The sequence below is a fragment of the Bos indicus genome, chromosome 2 (assembly GCF_029378745.1).
Source record: "Bos indicus isolate NIAB-ARS_2022 breed Sahiwal x Tharparkar chromosome 2, NIAB-ARS_B.indTharparkar_mat_pri_1.0, whole genome shotgun sequence".
Taxonomy (NCBI): Eukaryota; Metazoa; Chordata; class Mammalia; order Artiodactyla; family Bovidae; genus Bos; species Bos indicus.
Window position 1 is genome coordinate 35154431 of NC_091761.1, and position 21530 is coordinate 35175960.

At 37.2% G+C, this 21530-nt stretch overlaps 1 protein-coding gene across 7 annotated transcripts in view; it reads right to left on the reverse strand.

Moving 5' to 3' along the window:
- Positions 1 to 21530, reverse strand: part of TANK (TRAF family member associated NFKB activator) — a 96163-nt gene that overhangs the window by 31856 nt on the left and 42777 nt on the right. For all 7 annotated transcript variants that reach the window (XR_011570966.1, XM_019971878.2, XM_070767497.1 and 4 more), the window contains one exon: positions 20941 to 21088. Coding sequence is in view for 6 of the 7 variants with exons in the window: in XM_019971878.2 (XP_019827437.2) it covers positions 20941 to 21039 (99 nt within the window). In the remaining variant the exon portion in view is untranslated. Of the gene's footprint in view, positions 1 to 20940; positions 21089 to 21530 lie in introns of those variants that run through there.

Below are 21530 nucleotides of genomic sequence, written 5' to 3' on the forward strand. Positions count from 1 at the left end.
TCTAATAATCTTGGAATGTCCTTCAATAGATACTAAATATTTGATTTTGAATTGATTCTTAATGATCAAAATTAGTGAAGCTCTAGTATTTTCAGAGATCTATAAACATTAAGTGCTTTATATATGACACAGCTGTTTCTAGAGTCCCAAAAGAAATTAGCTTAAGAAATGAAAGCAAAATAGCACATTTTCCCAGATAAAAGGTGAAATTTTGTATTACATTTTAAACATGAGTAACTGACAAAGCTGGTAAGTAATCCAAGTGGTGTTTTGTCTTACATGTTTCCTGAGGGTAGTCTCATGTAACTTGATATTCCTATGCAAAGTAACTTATACACAGGACATATTCAGTACAAGCTTATTGAAAAAAAAAAGAATCCAATTAAAATAAAATTCAAGTAAATTTTATTATTATAAGAATGAATCTTTTGAATCTGTCTGAACCACACATCCTATGACTAGGAGTGTGATAACAGAACCTTGGATACCAAATTCCAGCCTAGGGCCAGGCTTCCTAGAACAAGACTTATTCCTACATAAATTTGCATCCAAGCCCCTAGAAAGAGTGGGTGGGTTGACTATAAGAAGGGTTTAAACCTCTAATGCTAATTCTGTAATACTTTAAATTTGCCTGTCTACACAGAGCTACCAGGACTGAGGAATCAGCAAACATGCCTGATATTATGGTTTGTTCTATCTACTTTTGTGTATTTAGAACATCCTCTAAAGAACTCCAAGCTTTTCATAAACATTAACCAAAAATTATCCATTCTTTCACTATTTTTTGATAGGTATATATATTTTACTATCCAGCATTAAATGACCAGTACAAAAAGCTTATTAAGGTAGAAACACACTCAGAATAAATGTATACGTTATTCAAACCTCAGCCCATTCTCTATCTATTACATATTTGTTCCCAACCTTAATGAAAAAACAAATGACCTGTATTTTCTTTTGGAACCAACTCAGAAAGCCTCTGCCAGGTAATTTTCATCTTCTAGTCTCTGGCTTAAAAACATATTTTAGCACATCTCCATATAACATATTATAATAAATGAATAATGCTGAAAATGTTTTCATTAGCAGGGAAAAAAAAATCAAGAGATCAACAATTTCAAGTTGAAGTTTTCCACTATTTAGTAAACCACTTAACAAAGTAGTTTATAAACTTAAGCAAATTCTGTAATAATTTAAAAAACTGATACTCTGGAAGTATAGCAGGGGAAATAGAATAGCAATAACCCATGTTCTCTTAAGTTCTTTCCACACACTTTCATTATATCAATTATTATTCTAGCCTAATTGTTTATATGTATGATTTCTCTTTAGACTATGACCTCCTTAAGGACAGAGACTATTTTCTTCTGTTATCTCCAGAGTACCTGGCACATACTGAAATGCTCAATAAATATTAGTCAAATAAATAATCTAATTAAGTTAAGAAAATATAAGAGAAATAGATATGTCTTCAGAAGTTAACCTGAAGGAATGGAAATAAGGTTTTGCTTACATTTCTGAAGAAAAATAGGAAAAATAGAGATAGTAAGTAAATAAGACCAAAGAAAATTAAGTCTCAGAAGATAGATGCAAAAAAACTGTCTATGTCTGAAGATTTTTTTCATTTTCCCTTTTTTTGGAAAAAAAGGGAAGCTTATACTGTCAGAAAAAAAATTACTAATTTGAGAAGAGAAAATATTTAGAAACAGTATAAAGACTTTGACCACAAAGCCATGAGAGGGAAAGTCCAGAGGAGGATATTGTATCAAATTGGGAAATAACCAGCAGAACTGAGTTTACTTGCTATGTTTGGAAACTAACAGAAAGAAGAGGCTTTTCTTTTTAAATGCTTCTTGTTCACTGAATAGATGTACATAAACTTATTATCTGAAAACTCCTTTTAAAAGGTCAGATAATTGTTGCACTGTCATAGTATTCACACACACAAAAATCAGTACAATTACAAAGCAAGTACATTCTAGCACTACCAAAGACCCTACAAAACAGAAAAATTACTAACAACCACATTGAAAATGTACAACAGCAATGTCTTGTCAACACTTCTGTACAGAGCACAGACATGACAGCTAAAACAGACAGAAGAGAAGATGCTTTTGACAGCCAGTGTGTGTGAATGATTCTTTGAGTCAGATGGCAGCAACAAGTTACCAACTAGGAGATCTGCATGACAACTAACCATCCATCTGTATCAAACACCATCTGGCCAAGATGACTCTGGCTTCTGTGTATCTGACACTCCTTCCAATTCCAAAGACTAGCAAAACAAGTGGTCTACCAGCATCTAAAGAGGTAAACAGGTACTGAGGTACTTGTGCCAGAATATACTTTATATCCTTTCTCAGTGTTGAAAAGCAAAACTTATAACAATGGTGATCAAATACAGCACAGACCTTGAATTTACTAAAAATGGTTGTCTATACGCTCTCTTGACTATCATAAATAAAGCAAAAAGCTTAAGAAAAGTCCCTTTATCCTGGCAAAATTTCAATCCATATTTAAAATTAAGGCAGCATATTTTCTATAATTTCAGACATACAGCTACTCAAGTTTTCATGGGTTTCATAAATATTAAAAGAGTTCTATAAACTGAATTTTTTTCTATTGCTGACATTGAAAATTCTCATTTTTCATATTTTCCAAAGCACTTATTTCCTAAATGGGAAAAAAAGGTCAAGTGTCCTCAGTCATCCATAATACTCTAAATACGTCAAACATAATCTCTCTCATCCTCAAGAAACTAATCCCAATATTCTGAGAAATACCATTTTTTTTCTTCCAAGTATAAAAAAGAATAGAAATTTAGTAAATATTGAATGGATTCAAAGAAAATGTTTAAAAACCTTCCAAATTATTGCAAGATTAACAAATAGAACAAAAGCTTTATTGAAGGGTTTCCTTCGTTACCACAAAAACTCTCAATAGGGAACTCCATAGTTCATGAAGGAAGATAATTAAATATTAATTATTCCAATACATAACATTTTAGACAAAAACTATCCTGAAACTGGTAAACTAAAAACATCAACTTAAATTTTAGGTTAAGAAAAAGAGAGACTGCACAGGATTATCAACTGGAGATCTGGTTTCTACAGCTCATTTCTAAACCAAACTCTGTTATATCCTCCTATAACTAGGGAGTTATAAATCCTGCCCTCTCCCACCCTCCTGATACCAAGACTTATCCAGGAGATCTGCAATCTGACAGTAGATTATCAATCTGATTATCTACTATTAAGTGATGGTGCTGTCACCAATTTCTCTGTATGCCAAATGGTAAACTATTTTTACTTCACAATATTGTGTTTTGGTACTAATTAATTTACTTAGGTTCTTTGAGCCTTGGTTTCTTTCACTTTGAAATAAAAATAATATTTACTTGAAGTATTGAAGTAGATGGCATGTATAAAATGTATGGTATGTAGTAAGCTCTTTGCAAATGTTAGTTCCTTTCCTGTAATAATGAACGAGGTTTCTACATACCATTATAACATGTGTGCATATGTCCATTAACTAAAGCTCTGATTATCACTGATTATCACTACATATACAATTTGTCACCAGACTTACCACACAACCATCCCATGCTTTATGCCAGTTTTTTCAATTCTTCTTGTAGTTCACTGTAATTTAAGACTCAGAAGCTTTTTCTCTGAAAAACCAGTGTGGTATCTTCATTGAATCAAAAACATTCTATGAAGCAATAAACAAATAAATTAATTAATAAACAAACTCTGGTTGTTCAAAGTTTACAAAGAGACAAAATAGGCTCAAAATGATTAAGAAACAAAATGGTTGTTAAAAATTACAAAAGTAGCACATTTGTGAAAAGAATGCAAAAAACAACAAAATGTCCACCATCACAACCATATCAAAACCTGAGATGTGTACAAAGTAAAAAAATCACAGTCTCTTCCTTTACTTTGCCCTTCATTCCTTAGAGGTAATTCCTATTGACATTTTGGTATGTGTTCTTTTAAAACTTCAGCGTACATGTGTATGTATCTTTTTAAAAAATGTGAATTGTTCTGCAACCAAATTTTTCATCAACACATTATTATATGATCATTTCACTGACTACTATGCACCAGAATCAGAGAGCTTTATTTTCCCTATTTGACTTAAAAGCATTAAATTAACCTCCTGAGATTATTTCCCACATTTTATAGATGAGAATACTGAGGCAAAGAGCTAGAAAATAATCTGCTCAAAGTTTCTCAGTAGGAAGTAGAGCTGGGATTTGAATCCAGGTTAGCCTGACTGCAATGCCCAAGCCCTTTGAATAATCACCATGACTAGATTCAATGGCACCCCACTCCAATACTCTTGCCTGGAAAATCCCATGGACGGAGGAGCCTGGTAGGCTGCAGACTATGGGATCGCAAAGAGTCGGACACGACTGAGCAACTTCACTTTCACTTTTCTCTTTCATGCACTGGAGAAGGACATGGCAACCCACTCCAGTGTTCTTGCCTGGAGAATCCCAGGGACGGGGGAGCCTGGTGGGCCGCCGTCTATGGGGTTACACAGAGTCGGACAGGACTGAGGCAATTTAGCAGCAGCAGACTCACATGAGTTTATCTAGCTCTGCCAAGATCCTCTTTTTGCTATTTACTCTCCCCTTGGATATGTAGATGACACCACCCTTAGGGCAGAAAGCCAAGAGGAACTAAAGAGCCTCTTGATGAAGGTGAAACAGGAGCGTGAAAAAGCTGGTTTAAAACTCAACATTCAAAAAACAAAGATCATGGCATCTGATCCCATCACTTCATGGCAAACAGAAGGGGAAAAAACAGAAACAGTGGCAGATTTTATTTTCTTGGGCTCCAAAATCACTGTGGACTGCAAGGAGATCAAACCAGTCAATCCTCAAGGAAATCAACCCTGACTATTCATTGAAGACTAATGCTGAAGCTGAAGCTCCACTACTTTGGCCACCTGATATGACGAGCTGACTCACTGGAAAAGACCCTGATGCTGGGAATGACTGAGAGCAGGAAAAGGGGGCGAGAGAGAATGAAATGGTTGGATGGTATCACTCAATCAACGGACATAAGTTTGAGCAAATTCTAGGAGACAGTGCGGTCCATGGGGTCCCAAAGAGTTAGACAGACTTCCAAATTGTCCTTCCAGCAGAACTCTCCTTTGAACTCTCTATTTATGTGGCCAAGAGCTACTGAAAAAGCATTTGTTATTTGTAGCAATGGGGAGAAAACAGATGGAATACCTGGAAAGGGCTGTGATTTAACTAGGTTAGTATAATGATTACGAACTTAGAGGAGTCAGATAAGCTCAGTTTTTAACTAGGTTAGTATAATGATTGTGAACTTAGAGGAGTCAGATAACCTCAGTTTCAGTATCGATTCTGCCACTTATGTTGCAATATTGATTTATTTCTGAGTCTCAGGTTCTTCATTTGAGAATGGGGCTAATAATGCCAACTTTGTAGGGCTGGGCATATTTACATGTAAAGGATGTGACATTTGTAAAATATACTTATTCATAAACAGTTAATTCTCCTTTCTGCTTTATGAAGTAATATGAATTTAAGGATTGAAGGAGCAAAAAGAATACAGTTGGTTCAGTATTATCTGGGATTACCTGGCATTTTAGTATGGTCATTGCAGATGACAGCATCCTTATGGCAGAAAGTGAAGAGGAACTAAAAAGCCTCTTGATGAAAGTGAAAGAGGAGAGTGAACAAGTTGGCTTACAGCTCAACATTCAGAAAACTAAGATCATGGCATCTGGTCCCATCACTTCATGGAAATAGATGGGGAAACAGTGGAAACAATGGCTGACTTTATTTTTGGGGGCTCCAAAATCACTGCAGATGGTGACTGCAGCCATGAAATTAAAAGACGCTTACTCCTTGGAAGAAAAGTTACGACCAACCTAGATAGCATATTCAAAAGCAGAGACATTACTTTGCTAACAAAAGTCCATCTAGTCAAGGCTATGGTTTTTCCAGCGGTCATGTATAGATGTGAGAGTTGGACTGTGAAGAAAGCTGAGTGCTGAAGAATTGATGCTTTTGAACTGTGGTGTTGGAGAAGACTCTTGAGAGTCCCTTGGACTGCAAGGAGATCCAACCAGTCCATCCTAATGGAGATCAGTCCTGGATGTTCATTGGAAGGACTGATACTGAAGCTGAAACTCCAATACTTTGGCCACCTCATGTGAAGAGTTGACGCATTGGAAAAGACCCTGATGCTGGGAGGGATTGGGGGCAGGAGGAAAAGGGGACGACAGAGGATGAGATGGCTGGATAGCATCACCGACTCGATGGACATGAGTTTGGGTAAACTCCGGGAGTTGGTGATGGAAAGGGAGGCCTGGCGTGCTGCGATTCATGGGGTTGCAGAGTTAGACATGACTGAGTAACTGAACTGACTGAGGATAAAGGCTATCCTGTGAAGAAAAGCTAAAAACAGTCAAGTTTTCATAAAGACTACAGGTCCTTAGACAAACAATTTAATGTCATGGTGGCAGCAGTGTCTAGGTATAACAATGGAAAATTTGGTATCGAGAAGAACACCTCTCAGGTCTCAGGGAAAGTGAATATACTTGATGACCAACAGGACATTAGTAGCAGTGTCAGCAATCATCCTTGGAAATTTAAGTGAGATAATTTAGGATAAATAAAAGACACTATTATTCCACACAGCAGCTTATAAGACTCATTACTCTTTTAATATGGTATAGGTGGGAAAAAATAAGAGGATGTATAAGCTCAGGTCTGACATTCAGTAAAATATGGCTTTTAAGTGACAATGACACATATGGATCTAGAGCTCAGAGGGTAAATCTGGAGTACGGAGATAAATTTAGGAGTTATTGTCTTAAGTATCTGAAGCCACAGAAGATGAAATAGCTTATACAAGAATATAAAGTAAGATACAAGGAAGGGCTTGAATAAGTCTAATATTTAGTGGCCTGGTGGTACAGAATAAACCTACAGAGAAAAATGAGGAATTGCAACCCAAAAAGGAATGAGAAGAATCAAATATGGTGTCTGAAACATTAAGGAAAAATAGTACTTTAAGGAAGAGGTAGCACAAGAGATATAATCAGTTATTAAATGGAATAAGGTAGTTTTATATGTGTGAACTTGAAAGACTATCAATGATTTTAGGCAAAGGAGTTATAGATATGAAATCCGTGGTCAAGCAATTTTTTTGAAATCATAGTTCTACTACTTATTAGTGGAGTGCTTGTTATTTCACCTTTTTGCACTTCAGTTTCATTTGAAAAACTTAAATAACAACTTACTCATAAGAGCCATATAATAATTAAATGAGATGACTGTAACACTTTGCCAAACGTAAGCCTCAATAAATCTTAGTGATGATGATGGTGAAGATAAACATAGTTTTAAAATTTTAAAACCTTTTTCAAATTAGCACAACTCCATTTTTGAAAAGATATGATTCACATATTCTGAAAGGATAAAGGTATGTTATTATCAGTGGTTACCTCTGGGAAAGAGGGAGAGGACTATCACTTTATACTCTGTATATCTTAGATTATCTGCATTTTTTTCAATAAGCATGTGCTGCTTTTGTAATTTTAGCTAGTAATATTTTTAAAAAATCACTTACCTGTCTTATTTGTCTTTGTCTCCTTTATTGATTTGGAATACTCGGATGTCTCTGCTTGACAGAATGTTCTAAAATGGATGTAGCACACTGACTTTTCACAGAGGAGCTTCTGAATCTTAAACTGAAGTGAACTAGAAGAAACACTGTGAGAAGAACTGGCCTGGAGTGCGGACAGCTGAGTGGTAAAGGGTGGGCAAGTATAAACTAATGAATGACAGGTGAATAGCAGTAAAACATAGAGAACCTATGCTAAATTTTTAGTAATAGATTTTTTTTTAAGTTTGGTAAAATAAATATAGCATATAAAATTTGCCATTTTAATCATTTTTAAGTGTATAGTTCTGTGGCATTAAGTACAGTCACACTGTTGTACAAGCATCACTACCATCCATTTCCAGGGCTTTTTCATTTTCCCCAACTGAAATGCTGTCCTTTTCAACATGAATTCCCTACTCCCTTCCCTCAGCCTCTAGGAACCACTCTACTACTTGATGTCTCTTTGAAGCCAACTACTCTATCCATTCTCTCTCTCTCTCTCTCTCTCTCTATATATATAGTCTTTTTGCATATTGTATATACATATACAAAAGGTAGGAGAAGGCAATGGCACCCCACTCCAGTACTTTTGCCTGGAAAATCCCATGGACGGAGGAGCCTGATGGGCTACAGTCCATGGGGTCGCGAAGAGTTGGACATGACTGAGCGACTTCACTTTCACTTTTCACTTTCATGCATTGGAGAAGGAAATGGCAACCCACTCCAGTGTTCTTGCCTGGAGAATCCCAGGGACAGCAGAGCCTGGTGGGCTGCCGTCTATGGGGTTGCACAGAGTTGGACACGACTGATGCGACTTAGCAGCAGCAGCAGGACCATACACAATGTATGTATATTTTGTTTATCTATTTATCCACTGAGGGGCACTTGAGTTCCTTCTACCTTTTGACCACTGTAAATAAGGCTGCTACAAACATAGGCATACAAATATCTCTTTGAATCCTTGCTTTCAGTTCATTTGGGTATCTATCCAGAAGTGGAATTGCTGGACTATATGGTAATAATCCTATGTTTTGTTTTGAAGAAACATCATTTATCTTTCACAGTTGATACACCATTTTACATTCCCATCAGCAATGTACAAGAGTTCTAATTTCCCTACATCCTCACCAATACTTTTTTTTTTTTATTTCTTATAATAGCCATCCCAATGGGAATGGGATTAGTGTGGTTTCAGGGCTTTCCTGGTAGCTCAGTTGGTAAAGAATCTGCCTGTAATGCAGGAGACCTTGATTCAGTTCCTGGGTTGGGAAGATCCCCTGCAGAGGGTTAGGCTACCCACTCCAGTATTCTTGGGCTTCCCTGGTGGCTCATATGGTAAAGAATCCGCCTGCAATGGGGAGACCTGAGTTCGATCCCTGGGTTGGGAAGATCCCCTGGAGGACGGCATGGCAACCAACTCCAGTTTTCTTGCCTGGAGAATCCCAGGGACAGAGGAGCCTGGTGGGCTACAGTTCATGGGGTCACAAGGAGTCAGAACATGACTGAGCAACTAAGCACAGTGATCTCAACTTGCATTTCCCTAATGATGTCGAATTAATGATGGCTTCCCAGGTAGGCTACCCACTCCAGTATTCTTGGGCTTCCCTTGTGGTTCAGCTGGTAAAGAATCCGCATGCAATGTGGGAGACCTGGGTTCAATCCCTGGCTTGGAAAGATCCCCTGGAGAAGGAAAAGGCTACCTACTCCAGTTTTCTGGCTTGGAGAATTCCATGGATTGGACCATGGAATTGGATTGTGTTCATGGGTTGGACCCTTACCTTTCACCATATACAATTCCATGGATTGGACCAATTCTCCTGGAGAATTCCATTGGATTGCATAGTCCATGGGGTCGCAAAGAGTCGGACACGACCAAGCAACTTTCACTTTCACTTTCCAGGGTGACTCAGTGGTATAAAGAATCTGCCTGCCAATGCAGGAGACACAGGTTCAATCCCTGGGTTGGGAAGAGCCCCTGGAGGAAGAAATGGCAACCTACTCTAGTATTCATGCCTGGAAAGTCTCACGGACAGAGCAGCCTGGCGGACCACAGTCATTAGCATCGTAAAGAGCTGGACTCGATGGCTGAGTGATTGAAAAATGATGTTGAGCATCTTTTCATGTGCTTATTGGTCATTTGTATAACTTCTTTGGAGAATGTCTATTCATGTCCTTGGTTGATTTTTTAATTAGGTTGTTTTTTGTTGTTTTTGAGCATAGTTCTTTATACACTCTAAGTATCAACCCTTCATCAGATACATTTTTGCAATTATCTCCCCACATTCCTTGGGTTGCCTTTCACTCTATTGATAATGTCTTTTGATGCACAAAGGCTTTAATTTTGATGAAGTCCAACTTAATAATTTTCCTCTTGCTGTCTGTGCTTCCGGTGTCATAGCTAAGAAAGTGAAAGTGAAGGTCACTCACTAGTGTCCGACTCTTTGCGACCCCATGGACTATACAGTCCATGGAATTCTCCAGGCCAGAAAACTGGAGTGGGTAGCCTTTTCCTTCTCCAGGGGATCTTCCCAACCCAGGGATCGAACCCAGGTCTCCTGCATTGCAGGCGGATTCTTTACCAGCTGAGCCACAAGGGAAGCCCAAGAATACTGGAGTGGGTAGCCTATCCCTTTTCCAGCAGATCTTCTTGACCCAGGAATCAAACTGGGGTCTCCTGCATTGCAGGCGGATTCTTTAACAACTGAGCTATGAGGGAAGCCCATAGCTAAGAACCCTCTCCCAAATCCAATGTCATGAAGCCTTTCCCCTATGATTTCTTCTAAGAGCTTTACAGTACTGGCTCTTGCATGTAGGTCTTTGAGCAGGTTTAGGTTGATTTGTATATGGTGAAAGGTAAGGGTCCAACCCATGAACACAGACTTTCCCCCAAATGTTCTTTTCTTTTTTTGAGTACACCATGTAGCTCATGAAATCTCAGTTCCCTGAGCTGGGACTGGACCTGGGCCATGGCAGTGAAAGCTTGGAATTCTACCCATTAGGGAACTCCCTCTTTTTAAAATTTCTTTCAGCAACATTTTGTAGTTTTCAGTGTATAAGTCTGTCGCCTACCTGGTTAAGTCGATTCCTAAGTATATTATTGATTTTGATACTATTGTAAATGGAATTTTCTTAATTTCCTTTTCAGGAAATTTGTTTAATGTTAATGTATAGCAGTGCAGTTGATTTTTGTGTGTTTATTTTATATCTTATAACTTTGCTGAATTTATTACTTTTAACAGTTTGATGGAATCTTTAGGGTTTTCTATACATAGGATCCAGAAATCGGCAAACAGAGAGAGATAATTTTTCTTCTCCCTTTCCAATTTAGATATTTTTCTTGCCTGACTGCTTTAGATAGGGCTTACAGTGCTATGTTGAATAAAAGTAGTGGACGTGTACATCTTTGTCTTGTTCCTTACCTCAGAAAAATAAAGTTTTCAGTCTTTCACCATGGAGTATTATGTTAGGTGCGGTTTTCTCACACATAGCCTTTATTTATTTCTTTTTAAACTGGTTATTTATAGCCTGAAGCAAGTGGCTGGCTGTTCACTAGAAGCCAAGATTTTTTTCTTTTTTTAAAAATTTATTTATTTTAGTTGGAGGCTAATTACTTTACCATATTGTAGTAGTTTTTGCCATACATTGACATGAATCAACCATGGGTGTACACGTGTTCCCCATCCTGAACCCCCCCTCCCACCTCCCTCTCCATCCCATCCCTCTGGGTCATCCCAGTGGACCAGCCCTGAGCACCCTGTCTCATACATTAAACTTGGACTGGCGATCTGTTTCATATATATGTAATATACATGTTTCAATGCTATTCTCTCAGATCATCCCACCCTCGTCTTCTCCCACAGAGCCCAAAATACTGTTCTATACCTCTGTGTCTCTTTTGCTGTCTTGCATATAGGGTTATTGCTACCATCTTTCTAAATTTCATATATATGTGTTCAGTTCAGTTCAGTTGCTCAGCTCTGTCCGACTCTTTATGACCCCATGAACTGCAGCACGCCAGGCCTTCCTGTCCATCACCATCTCCCGGAGTTCACTCACACTCACGTCCATCGAGTCAGTGATGCCATTCAGCCATCTCATCCTGTCGTCCCCTTTTCCTCCTGCCCCCGATCCCTCCCAGCATCAGAGTCTTTTCCAATGAGTCAACTCTTCGCATGAGGTGGCCAAAGTACTGGAGTTTCAGCTTTAGCATCACTCCTTCCAAAGAAATCCCAGGGCTGATCTTCAGAATGGACTGGTTGGATCTCCTTGCAGTCCAAGGGATTCTCAAGAGTCTTCTCCAACACCACAGTTCAAAAGCATCAATTCTTCGGCGCTCAGCTTTCTTCATAGTCCAACTCTTGCATCCATACATGACCACTGGAAAAACCATAGCCTTGACTAGACGGACCTTTGTTGGCAAAGTAATGTCTCTGCTTTTAAATATATATGTTAGTATACTGTATTGGTGTTTTTCTTTCTGGCTTACTTCACTCTGTATAATTGGCTCCAGTTTCATCCACCTCATCAGAACTGATTCAAATGTATTCTTTTTAATGGCTGAATACATATTGTGTATATGTACCACAGCTTTCTTATCCATTCGTCTGCTGATTGACATCTAGGTTGCTTCCATGTCCTGGCTATTATAAACAGTCACATATAGCCTTTAATATATTGTAATAGTTACATAATGTCTGTTTGTTGAGTGTTTTTACATTAAAAAAAAAGGTGTTGAATTCTGTAAATCCTTCTGCATCAACTGAGATGGTCCTGTGCTTCTGTCCCCTCTTCACTCTGTTAGAGTGGTGTATTACGTTCACTGATTTGACCATTCTTGCAATGTAGGAATAAGGTGTATAACTGGTTTAGGTGTATAATCCTTTTAACACACTGTTGAATTTGGTTTGCTAGTATTTTGTTGAGGATTTCTGCATCACTGTTGATAAGGGATATCAGCCTGTAGTTTTCTTGTAGTGCCTTTGTCTGGCTTTGAAATTAGAGTAATGCTGGCCTCATAGAATTGAGTTAGGAAATACTCTACTTTGATCAAATTTTTGAAAGAGTGTGAGAAGGACTGGTGTTAATTCTTTGAATGTTTGGTAGAAAGCACCAGTGAAGCCATTAAGTCCTGGGCTTTCTTTTTGTAAACTTTTTGGTAACTGCTTCAATTTCTTTACTAGGTATTGGCCTATTCAGATTTTCTAGCTCTGCACACCACTTTGTTACTGATGTCACAAATTACATCTTTATATATTGTAAACCCATTAATATAGACTTAAAATTATCTTTATATCTTGTTCTAAATCTGGCCGTAGAAAATAAAAAGCAGAGCTACAAACCAAAATTACAATAATACTGATATTTATATTTGTCTATTATTTACCTTTCCCAAAGGGTTCTGTATTTTCACCTGGCTTCAAGTTACTCTCTAGTACCTTTCCACTCCAACTTGGGCATTCCTTAGAACTTCTTATAGGTCAGGTCTAGGGGTAATGAACTCCTTCTACTTCTGTTTGTCTAGGAATATTTTAATGTCTCCCTCAGTTCTGAAGGACAGTCTTGCCAGATATAAAATCCTTGGTTAATAGTTGTTCCCCCCCCTTTAATACTTAAATACAACATAGCATTGCCCTCTGGTCTGCAAGCTTTTTGTTGACAAATCCACTGACAGCCTTAGTGGTGCTTCCTTGTACACGAGTCCCTTTCCTCCTGAGGCTTTCCAGATTCTATATCTGTCTTTCAACAGTTTGATTACAATTTGTCTTGATGTAGGGCTCTTTAGATTTACCCTACATGAAGTCTGTTGAGCTTCTTGGATTTATATATATATATATATGCATATATATATATATAGTTCCTCAAATTTGAGAAGCTTTATTTAATAATCTACTTCTTCAAAAGAATCTCTCTTCTCCCATAGTGCATATTGCTGTACTTGATAGTGTCCTGTAATTCCCTTAGGCTTTGCTAACTTTTTGTTATTCTTTTTTTCTTTTTGTTCCTTGGATTCCAATCTTTCAAATTACCTTTCAGCTCACTGATTCTTTCTCTGCTTGTTCAAGTATATTCTTGAACCTCTAGGGTAAAATTTTTATTTTCTCATTTTGTTCATATTATTGCTTTCCTGATTTACTTAAGCTCTTTGATTCTGCCTTACATTAGCTCTTTGAGCATGTTAACAACAATTCTTTGAAAGTCTTTGTCTAGTAAATCTGATGCATGTATTTCTTCAGGGGCTGTTTCTGGGAATTTATTTTTCTCCTTTGAAAGGGCCACATTCTCATTTTTTTTAATGCTTTGCTATGGTTGAAAACTGGGTGTTTGACCTGCAACCTCGTGTGGATGACTTCACTAATTAGCAGGTCCTTTAACCTTGACATTAGTCCAGGGTAAAGGTTTAAGGTTTTCTCAAGTATCTTCTGGGTATGTATCCTGTTTGGTTCTCTGTGATTTTTTCCCTCTTGATTTTTCCTGGCTGTTTGGAAGTGTCTGCTCGGGCCCTCAGATGTTCCATTATATTCCTTTTCCCACATCTCTTGCACCACATGTTCACTGCAATCCCCTCCCTGCAGTTTCCATATGTTATGATGCCCACCACTGCTTTCCACAGTTGCCAGTCTGAGACCTAAACTATGCAGTCATTCCCAACTCCAAGCTTCAATTCAGATTAAGACAGAAAACAGTCCCTTGGGTAGTCCACAGACTGGCCAGGATGTTTCAAAAATGTTCCACTTTGCTTCTTCCTTTCTTCCCTCCTGAGGGAATCAGGAATTAGGCTGCTTCCTTCCAAATGAACAATGCCATACTGGGGATGAGGTGGGTCAAGGGTGAGTAAAATGCTGTTAAATTTTCTCTATTTTCAAGGTAGGTTTTTTTTGACTAAGTGTTTGCTTTGTTGCCATACATCACAGACTGATTTCCAAAATTCCTAGAAAATTTTTTTCAGTCTGTTTATTTGATGTTTTTGTGGAGAATCAGGGGATTGGAACTTCCTACTTTGTCACCTTGCTGATGTCACTCAACAGACCAATTATTTTAAGCTTAACGTTCGGAAGCACAGCCAAGGTCACTCAGAGTACAGCTCCTGGGGCCTTTTCAGAAGGCCAGGCGACTTCTCCAAGGTTATTTTCTTGCTTCCCTTCTTCCTTTGCTCCTCTTTCTTAGTACGTCCTTCTCCTATCACTCCAAGTATCATCTCTACAAAGATGATTCCTAAATTTGTACTTTCAATTGGTACTTTACTTCAAAGACCCATAACTCAATAGTCTGCTGATAATTTTCCCCAATGATCTTCTAATTCTTGAACTCAAAATATCAGATAAAACCAAGTAACTTCCTTTATCAAAATCAGCACTCTCTTTTTCTGTGCCTGTATCATCAATCTTCCATTTATCCAGGCTAAAAATCTTGGAAGTGATATTTGTTCTTATCTTCTCATACTACAAGTTTGAGAATGTGTATATATCTTATTACTAAAGATTATGAAAGGAGAATACCTAACTTGCTTGAACTTTTCAAAGTTCAATCTCACTTCTGAGAGTAGACAGATAAGGAGAAATTAGTGATTTACACTTGGTACATTTGAGTCTATAATTAAAAAAAATAAATGCTCCATAAAATAAAATCCAAAAAATGTCAAAAGGACGTATAAATGTTTTCTCACAAAAATGTTTTGGAAAAATGTTCATTTTTTAAAAAGTAATGAATGTGATCAAATTTCTAAACTCTTATTTCATTGTACTTATTTCAATGTAATGGCCAATAAAGTTGAATTTTAGCAAGTCTAGCATCTCACGTTAAAATGGGAATAATTATGTTGTCTCCTAATAATTATAGATGCCTCTGTAACCCCCTCATATAAAGCTGTCTAGTGTTATGTCAAACAGGGATTGGGCAATGGAGTTAGATGCAGGAGAACAAAAAGGTAAGTCATTTGCTTCATTATTGCCACTTCTGGGCCATTATTCCTTTAAACTTAAGCAAAAAGCTATTCACAAGGTATTTTAATTATACCAGTCTCTCCTCAAAACAGTTATCTTCCAAGACACTAGTCACTTCCTTACATTCAGGAATTTTTGCTCTTTCCTTCACAATATCACTCTAAATGTTCTTAAATCTACTACCATTCTAGGAGAAGTGCTCTAGTCTTCATTTAAGAGTTTCCTGAATTCCTCAATCTCATTCCAGCTATCCACTTTCATGGCTCATTATGAAAACAGATGATACTAAACATCAATCTTTGCTCAACGACAATAATCCATCCTTTGAACTCACATTCTTCTACTCCCTCTGTATCTGTCCTCTCGCTTCATGAACAATTCATCCATAAACCCTCTTTTTGTTCTTAGTCTTAGACTCCTCCTGGATTAGCTTCTTTCTGATTTTAGCTTATATCTCAAAGCACATAACTTCAATTGCTTTTGTATGTACTTTCTGGTCACCTAACCAAAATTCTTTCACTTTAACTCTACAATCTCTTAATCTTGGATCTGGCCATCCAATTACTTCTACATCAAGAAAGCTGCTGAAAGAATAACCAGCAAACATTGATTGACATCACCAAAACTTCATGATAAAGGCTGGATGCCACATTTTTCTTCTCTCACTTAACTGAAGCTTTCAAGTCTTTATTATCACTTTCAGACTATCCTAAAATCCTAAAATCATTTCACTCAGTAGATGATCTTATCTTGTATTTCACAGGAAAAAAACGGACTCTCATAAGAAAATCCACTCTTTTTTTGTTTGATTTTTTAAATTGAATAAATTTGACATATAATATTATGTAAGTTTAAGGTGCATAGTGAGTTACTTTGATACATTTATTTTGTAATACTATTGTTGTAGTCATACTTAACACATTAAATAATTATACAATATTACTGTTTATATCATTATAACATGCATTAGATATCCATGGCTCATTTACTACTTGTTATAAATTTAAACAACATCAATCTTCTCTGCCTCTCTCTGTCTCCCAAGTAACCACCATTTTACTGTTTGTTTTTTTTTTTTACAGGTTTGACTTTTTTTGGATTCCAGATATAAGTAATACATGATAATTCCTTTAAACTTCCTGCCATCTCCACTTCTTCCATACAAACTTATTTTCCTTTGAAGCTATTTTTCTCTCTTGTACCCTCCAATTCTCAGAGGAATGTGTGTTTCTTCATGTTCAGAGTAAACTCCTTAACCTATTTCTGAATCTCTAGCAACCAACTAGTTGGCCATATTTTCTTCCTCTTCCTTTTCTGTTCTTCAAATATCCCTTCACCCTACACATTATAATTCAGAAATGTACACACTCGGGACTATAATGAAATTGTTGTTCTATAATCTGTATCTATAATCTCCAATTCAGGACATTTTCACCTGTATGTCCCGAGGTAACCAAATGATTGCCATTCATTTTTCTTTAGTAAACTGAAATGTAATATTCAGTTCAGTTCAGTCACTCAGTTGTGTCTGACTCTTTGTGACCCCATGGACTGTAGCATGCCAGGCTTCCTTGTCTATCAGCACCTCCAGGAGCTTACTCAAACTCACATCCATTAAGTCAGTGATGCCATCCAACCATCTCATCCTCTGCCATCCCCTTCTCCTCCCGCTTTCAATCTTTCCCAGCATCAGGCTCTTTTCCAATGAGTCAGTTCTTCGCATCAGGTGGCCAAAGTATTGGAGTTTCAGCTTCAGCATCAGTCCTTCCAATGAATATTCAGGACTGATTTCCTTTAGGATGGACTGGTTGGATCTCCCTGCAGTCCAAGGAACTCTCAAGAGTCTTCTCCAACACCACAGTTCTAAAGCATCAATTCTTTGGCGCTCAGCATTCTTTATAGTCCAAATCTCACATCCATACATGACTACTGGAAAAACTGTAGCTTTGACTAGATAGACCTTTGTTGGCAAAGTAATGTCTCTGCTTTTTAATATGCTGTCTAGGTTGGTCATAACTTTTCTTCCAAGGAACAAGCGTCTTTTAATTTCATGGCTGCAGTCACCATCTGCAGTGATTTTGGAGCCCCCCCAAATAAAGTCTGTCACTGTTTCCATTGTTTCCCCATCTATTTGCCATGAACTGATGGGACCAGATGCCATGATCTTAAGTTTTCTGAATTTTAAGAAATGCAGGGTTTTAAGCCAACTTTTTCACTCTCCTCTTTAACTTTCATCAAGAGGTTCTTTAGTTCTTTTTGCTTACTGCCATAAGGGTGGTGTCATCTGCATATCTGAGGTTACTGATATTTCTCCCACCAATCTTGATTCCAGCTAGTGCTTCACCCAGTGCAGCATTTCTCATGATGTATGTAATGTATGTATATTAACAGGTGGGCTTCCCCGATGGCTCAGGGGTAAAGAATCTGCCTGCAATGCAGGAGACACAGGAGATGAAGGTTTGATCCCTGGGTTAGGAAAATCCCCTGGAGAAGGAAATGGCAACCTGCTCCAGTATTCTTGCCTGGAAAACTCCATGGACAGAAGACCCTGGCAGGCTACAGTTCGAAGGGTCACCGGACATGACTAAGCACAGGTATATAATTATATACTTATATATAATAAAGTGCAAATTGATGGTTGCCACTTATTTTTATACTCCTGATCTTACACCACTGCTTAGCACCAGTATGTTTGTTGAGCCAATTCCACACTACTCTCTATCCTATCTATCCTCTATCCCACTGTCAGGAAGACTTTTCTAAAGCACATATCAAGTCCTTCAATATATTTTGAATGAATAAGAATATAGTACAAAACTACTTAGTTATAACCATCATGATAAGGCCCTAATCTATCTTCACAGATGCTTTTCCTGTACTGCCCTCACTTCTGAGTTTTTACTATATATATTTCTCCCCTGCTTTCAGGATCCATCTTCCCTAATTTGCCCAGCTCCTCCTAATCTTGACTCAAGGGGTGGGCTTAGTGGTAGGCTTATGACCTGATCCTCCCAGAGTGAGTTAAGTGCCTCTTCACTGTGCTCACATGTTATCCTGTACAGATCTCTACTACAGCACTTAGCATGCTACAGTAATAACTACTGATCTTTTTTACTTATTGAAAGTCCTTAAGGACATAAACCATATTTTATTTTAGTATTCTCAGAACCTTATTAAGAGCTCAGTACATAGCAGACACTCAATAATGTCTCTTAAATAAATTCAATGTCTAGAGTTTAACATTTTTTCTTCTATTTTTGAGAAACATAAAAAATATTTTCCTTTCCCCTCTTTAGGATAAGTGCCATAGTGAATAAAGGTTTCTTCCATGGCAGAGATTGAATTATACGAGTTTTCAGTTGCTTATTACTGGCCAGGGCAGAAAGATCAGGAGACAGAGAAATACCTGTCTCTGTCTTATCCCAAGAATATCTCAATATTCCTATTCCCTTATTCTATATTTCCCAATGTTCCTAGAATAGGCACAGCATTGTTGAAGTTTCTTAATGAACCTAATGAGAAAATAAGAATAAAAGGTGGGAATTCTTGATACTCTTTTTAAAAAGTGATTATGCCTTATACATGAATTGGAAAGGAAAACAAATCCAAATTTTAAACTTCACTTCAATAATTGAGAAAGTGTCTGTCATTATCCTATCTCTGTTTCTCTTATGCACCCCTACTGAAGATCTCTAGACCATTAAATTTACCTACATAACTGGGAGTATTCTTTTGTAAATCAACATGAGAATCACAAAAAAAATGATAATTTTTGAGAAATGGAGTGCAGTAGGTATAACACTAGTTTTACAGTAGCTGTATCAAATAGAAAGGAGAAAGGGAATTGTGTATTTCTATACTTATGGAGGAAACTAAGAACTCCATGGCTACCATATTTCTTAAGACTTCAGAATACCAGACGAGTAAAAAAAAATTTTTAATTGAGAGAACCAACATAAGATCCTCTACTTTCAACAGCCTTACAGGAATAATTTAACATAGCAGGCCTTAAGTTATTTATCTTCAGAGAGACCTATTTGCAAGGCTGGCCTCTTGACTGGCATCTGGGAATGTAATCTTTGAAAACATTTCTTAAGTGATAAGATTCTAAGTGCTGTGCCAACCTACTTAGACTACCATGAGATTTATGGTGAATAACTACTTTCCTTCTGACACAGGGTGCCTATGTAACCAAGCCTTAAAAATATCCCAAGCTCTTGAGTCACAAATGGAGTTCCCTGTGCCAAAGCACTGCATATATGCTGGGTGAACTTCTGGAAGCTGGAGAGAGGGTGCACTCTGTATGACTCCTCACAGAAGGGAAAGAGTATAGGAAACCTGCACATGGATTCCTCTAGACTCCACCAGGTGTCTTTTTCCATTAATGATCTGGCTGTGTTTTTTTACTAGTCTCTGTAATAAACCTTAGCTCTGAATATGACAGTTGTACTAAGTCCTGTAAATCCTTTTAGAGAACTGCAGAATCTCTGGGTGTACTGGGGACTCCCAAAACACTAAGTAATGATACTAACTAAGCAGAAACAAAAACAAAAACAAAAACTCTATGATCATCATTTGACAAATGGATATGTTGACAAAATTTTGCTCTTTATTCTGATAGTACAGAAACATAGAAACAGTATCAGAATAAAGGACAGAATTTTAAATGGAATAAATTTAGCATTATAGGAAGTTCATTACCTTATTCTTATTTTTCTCATTTTACTGTAGGTTGGTGAAAACCTTATCAAGGACCATTAACAGACATGCCTAGGAACTACTTAACCAGGTAATTTTTGCCTGGATATACTTTTCTTCCAATTTACTTTCTTTAGAAACTGAAAACACTAAGCAGAAATTTTATGTGAACAGGAGTATTTTAAAAAGCTGAAACTTCTGGTAAGACATTAAAGATTTCACTGAAATAATAGTTTATTTTTAACTTATAGTTAAAGAATAAATTAATAACAAATTTAGTTCCAGGACATTTTAAAATCTGTATAGTCTTCCAGTCAGCCAAGTAACAATATGAAAAAAATGAACAAAAAAACTAGATGAGATAGTGATACTCTGACTTTTAGTTTGTCATTTTACTTAAAAATTATTTATGGAAGATAACATACTTATCTTTCCTCAATACAATTATCTTGAATTCTTTCCATAGGTCACACAATATTCTTTAAAAAGTTAGCAAATAAAAACTTCAAATTTTATCTGTTAATATATCCCTGCGTTTTAGTTCTTCAAGAAGTTCTTTCTTTAGTTCTAAAAATATTTTTTCCATTGCAAAAGATTCAAATTCCATTCACCAGGATAAATAACAACTTTCAACTAAAACCACATACCTTCTGCTGTAGTTCCTTTACTGCAGAATCTCTATCCATGCATGCCTGTCGAAAGGCTTCATAAGCTTTATTGAGTTGCTCGCCAATGTTTTTATCCATTCCTCTATGTCCTGTTGCATCACTATAAATGATGAAGTAAATGACAGATCTGGAAAATAATCAAACAATTTAGATAGCTATCAAGTAGTATAAATCATTTTTAAAATGTGCCTCAAAGACAGTTCTGTATTGTTTATCATGAACATTACAGAATCAAGTACTATAGTTTTTACAAGTATATTTATTTATTTCTTTGGCCATGTCAGGTCTTGGTCTCAGCACACAGGATCTTTCACTGCAGCACACAGACTCTCTAGTTGCAGCGTCTGCGTTCCCGAGCCACAGGCTTCAGTCATTGCGGTGTGTGGGCTTAGCTGCTCTGTGGCATGTGGGATCTCAGCTCCCCAACCAGGGATTGAACCCATGAACCCTTTATTGCAAGGAGGATTCTTAACCACTGCATCATCAAGAAAGTCCCCGTATAAAACAGCTTTATAAAAGCAAAAAAGTCTCATATAAAATCCTGATATTTTAATCCTGGAATATTGTAA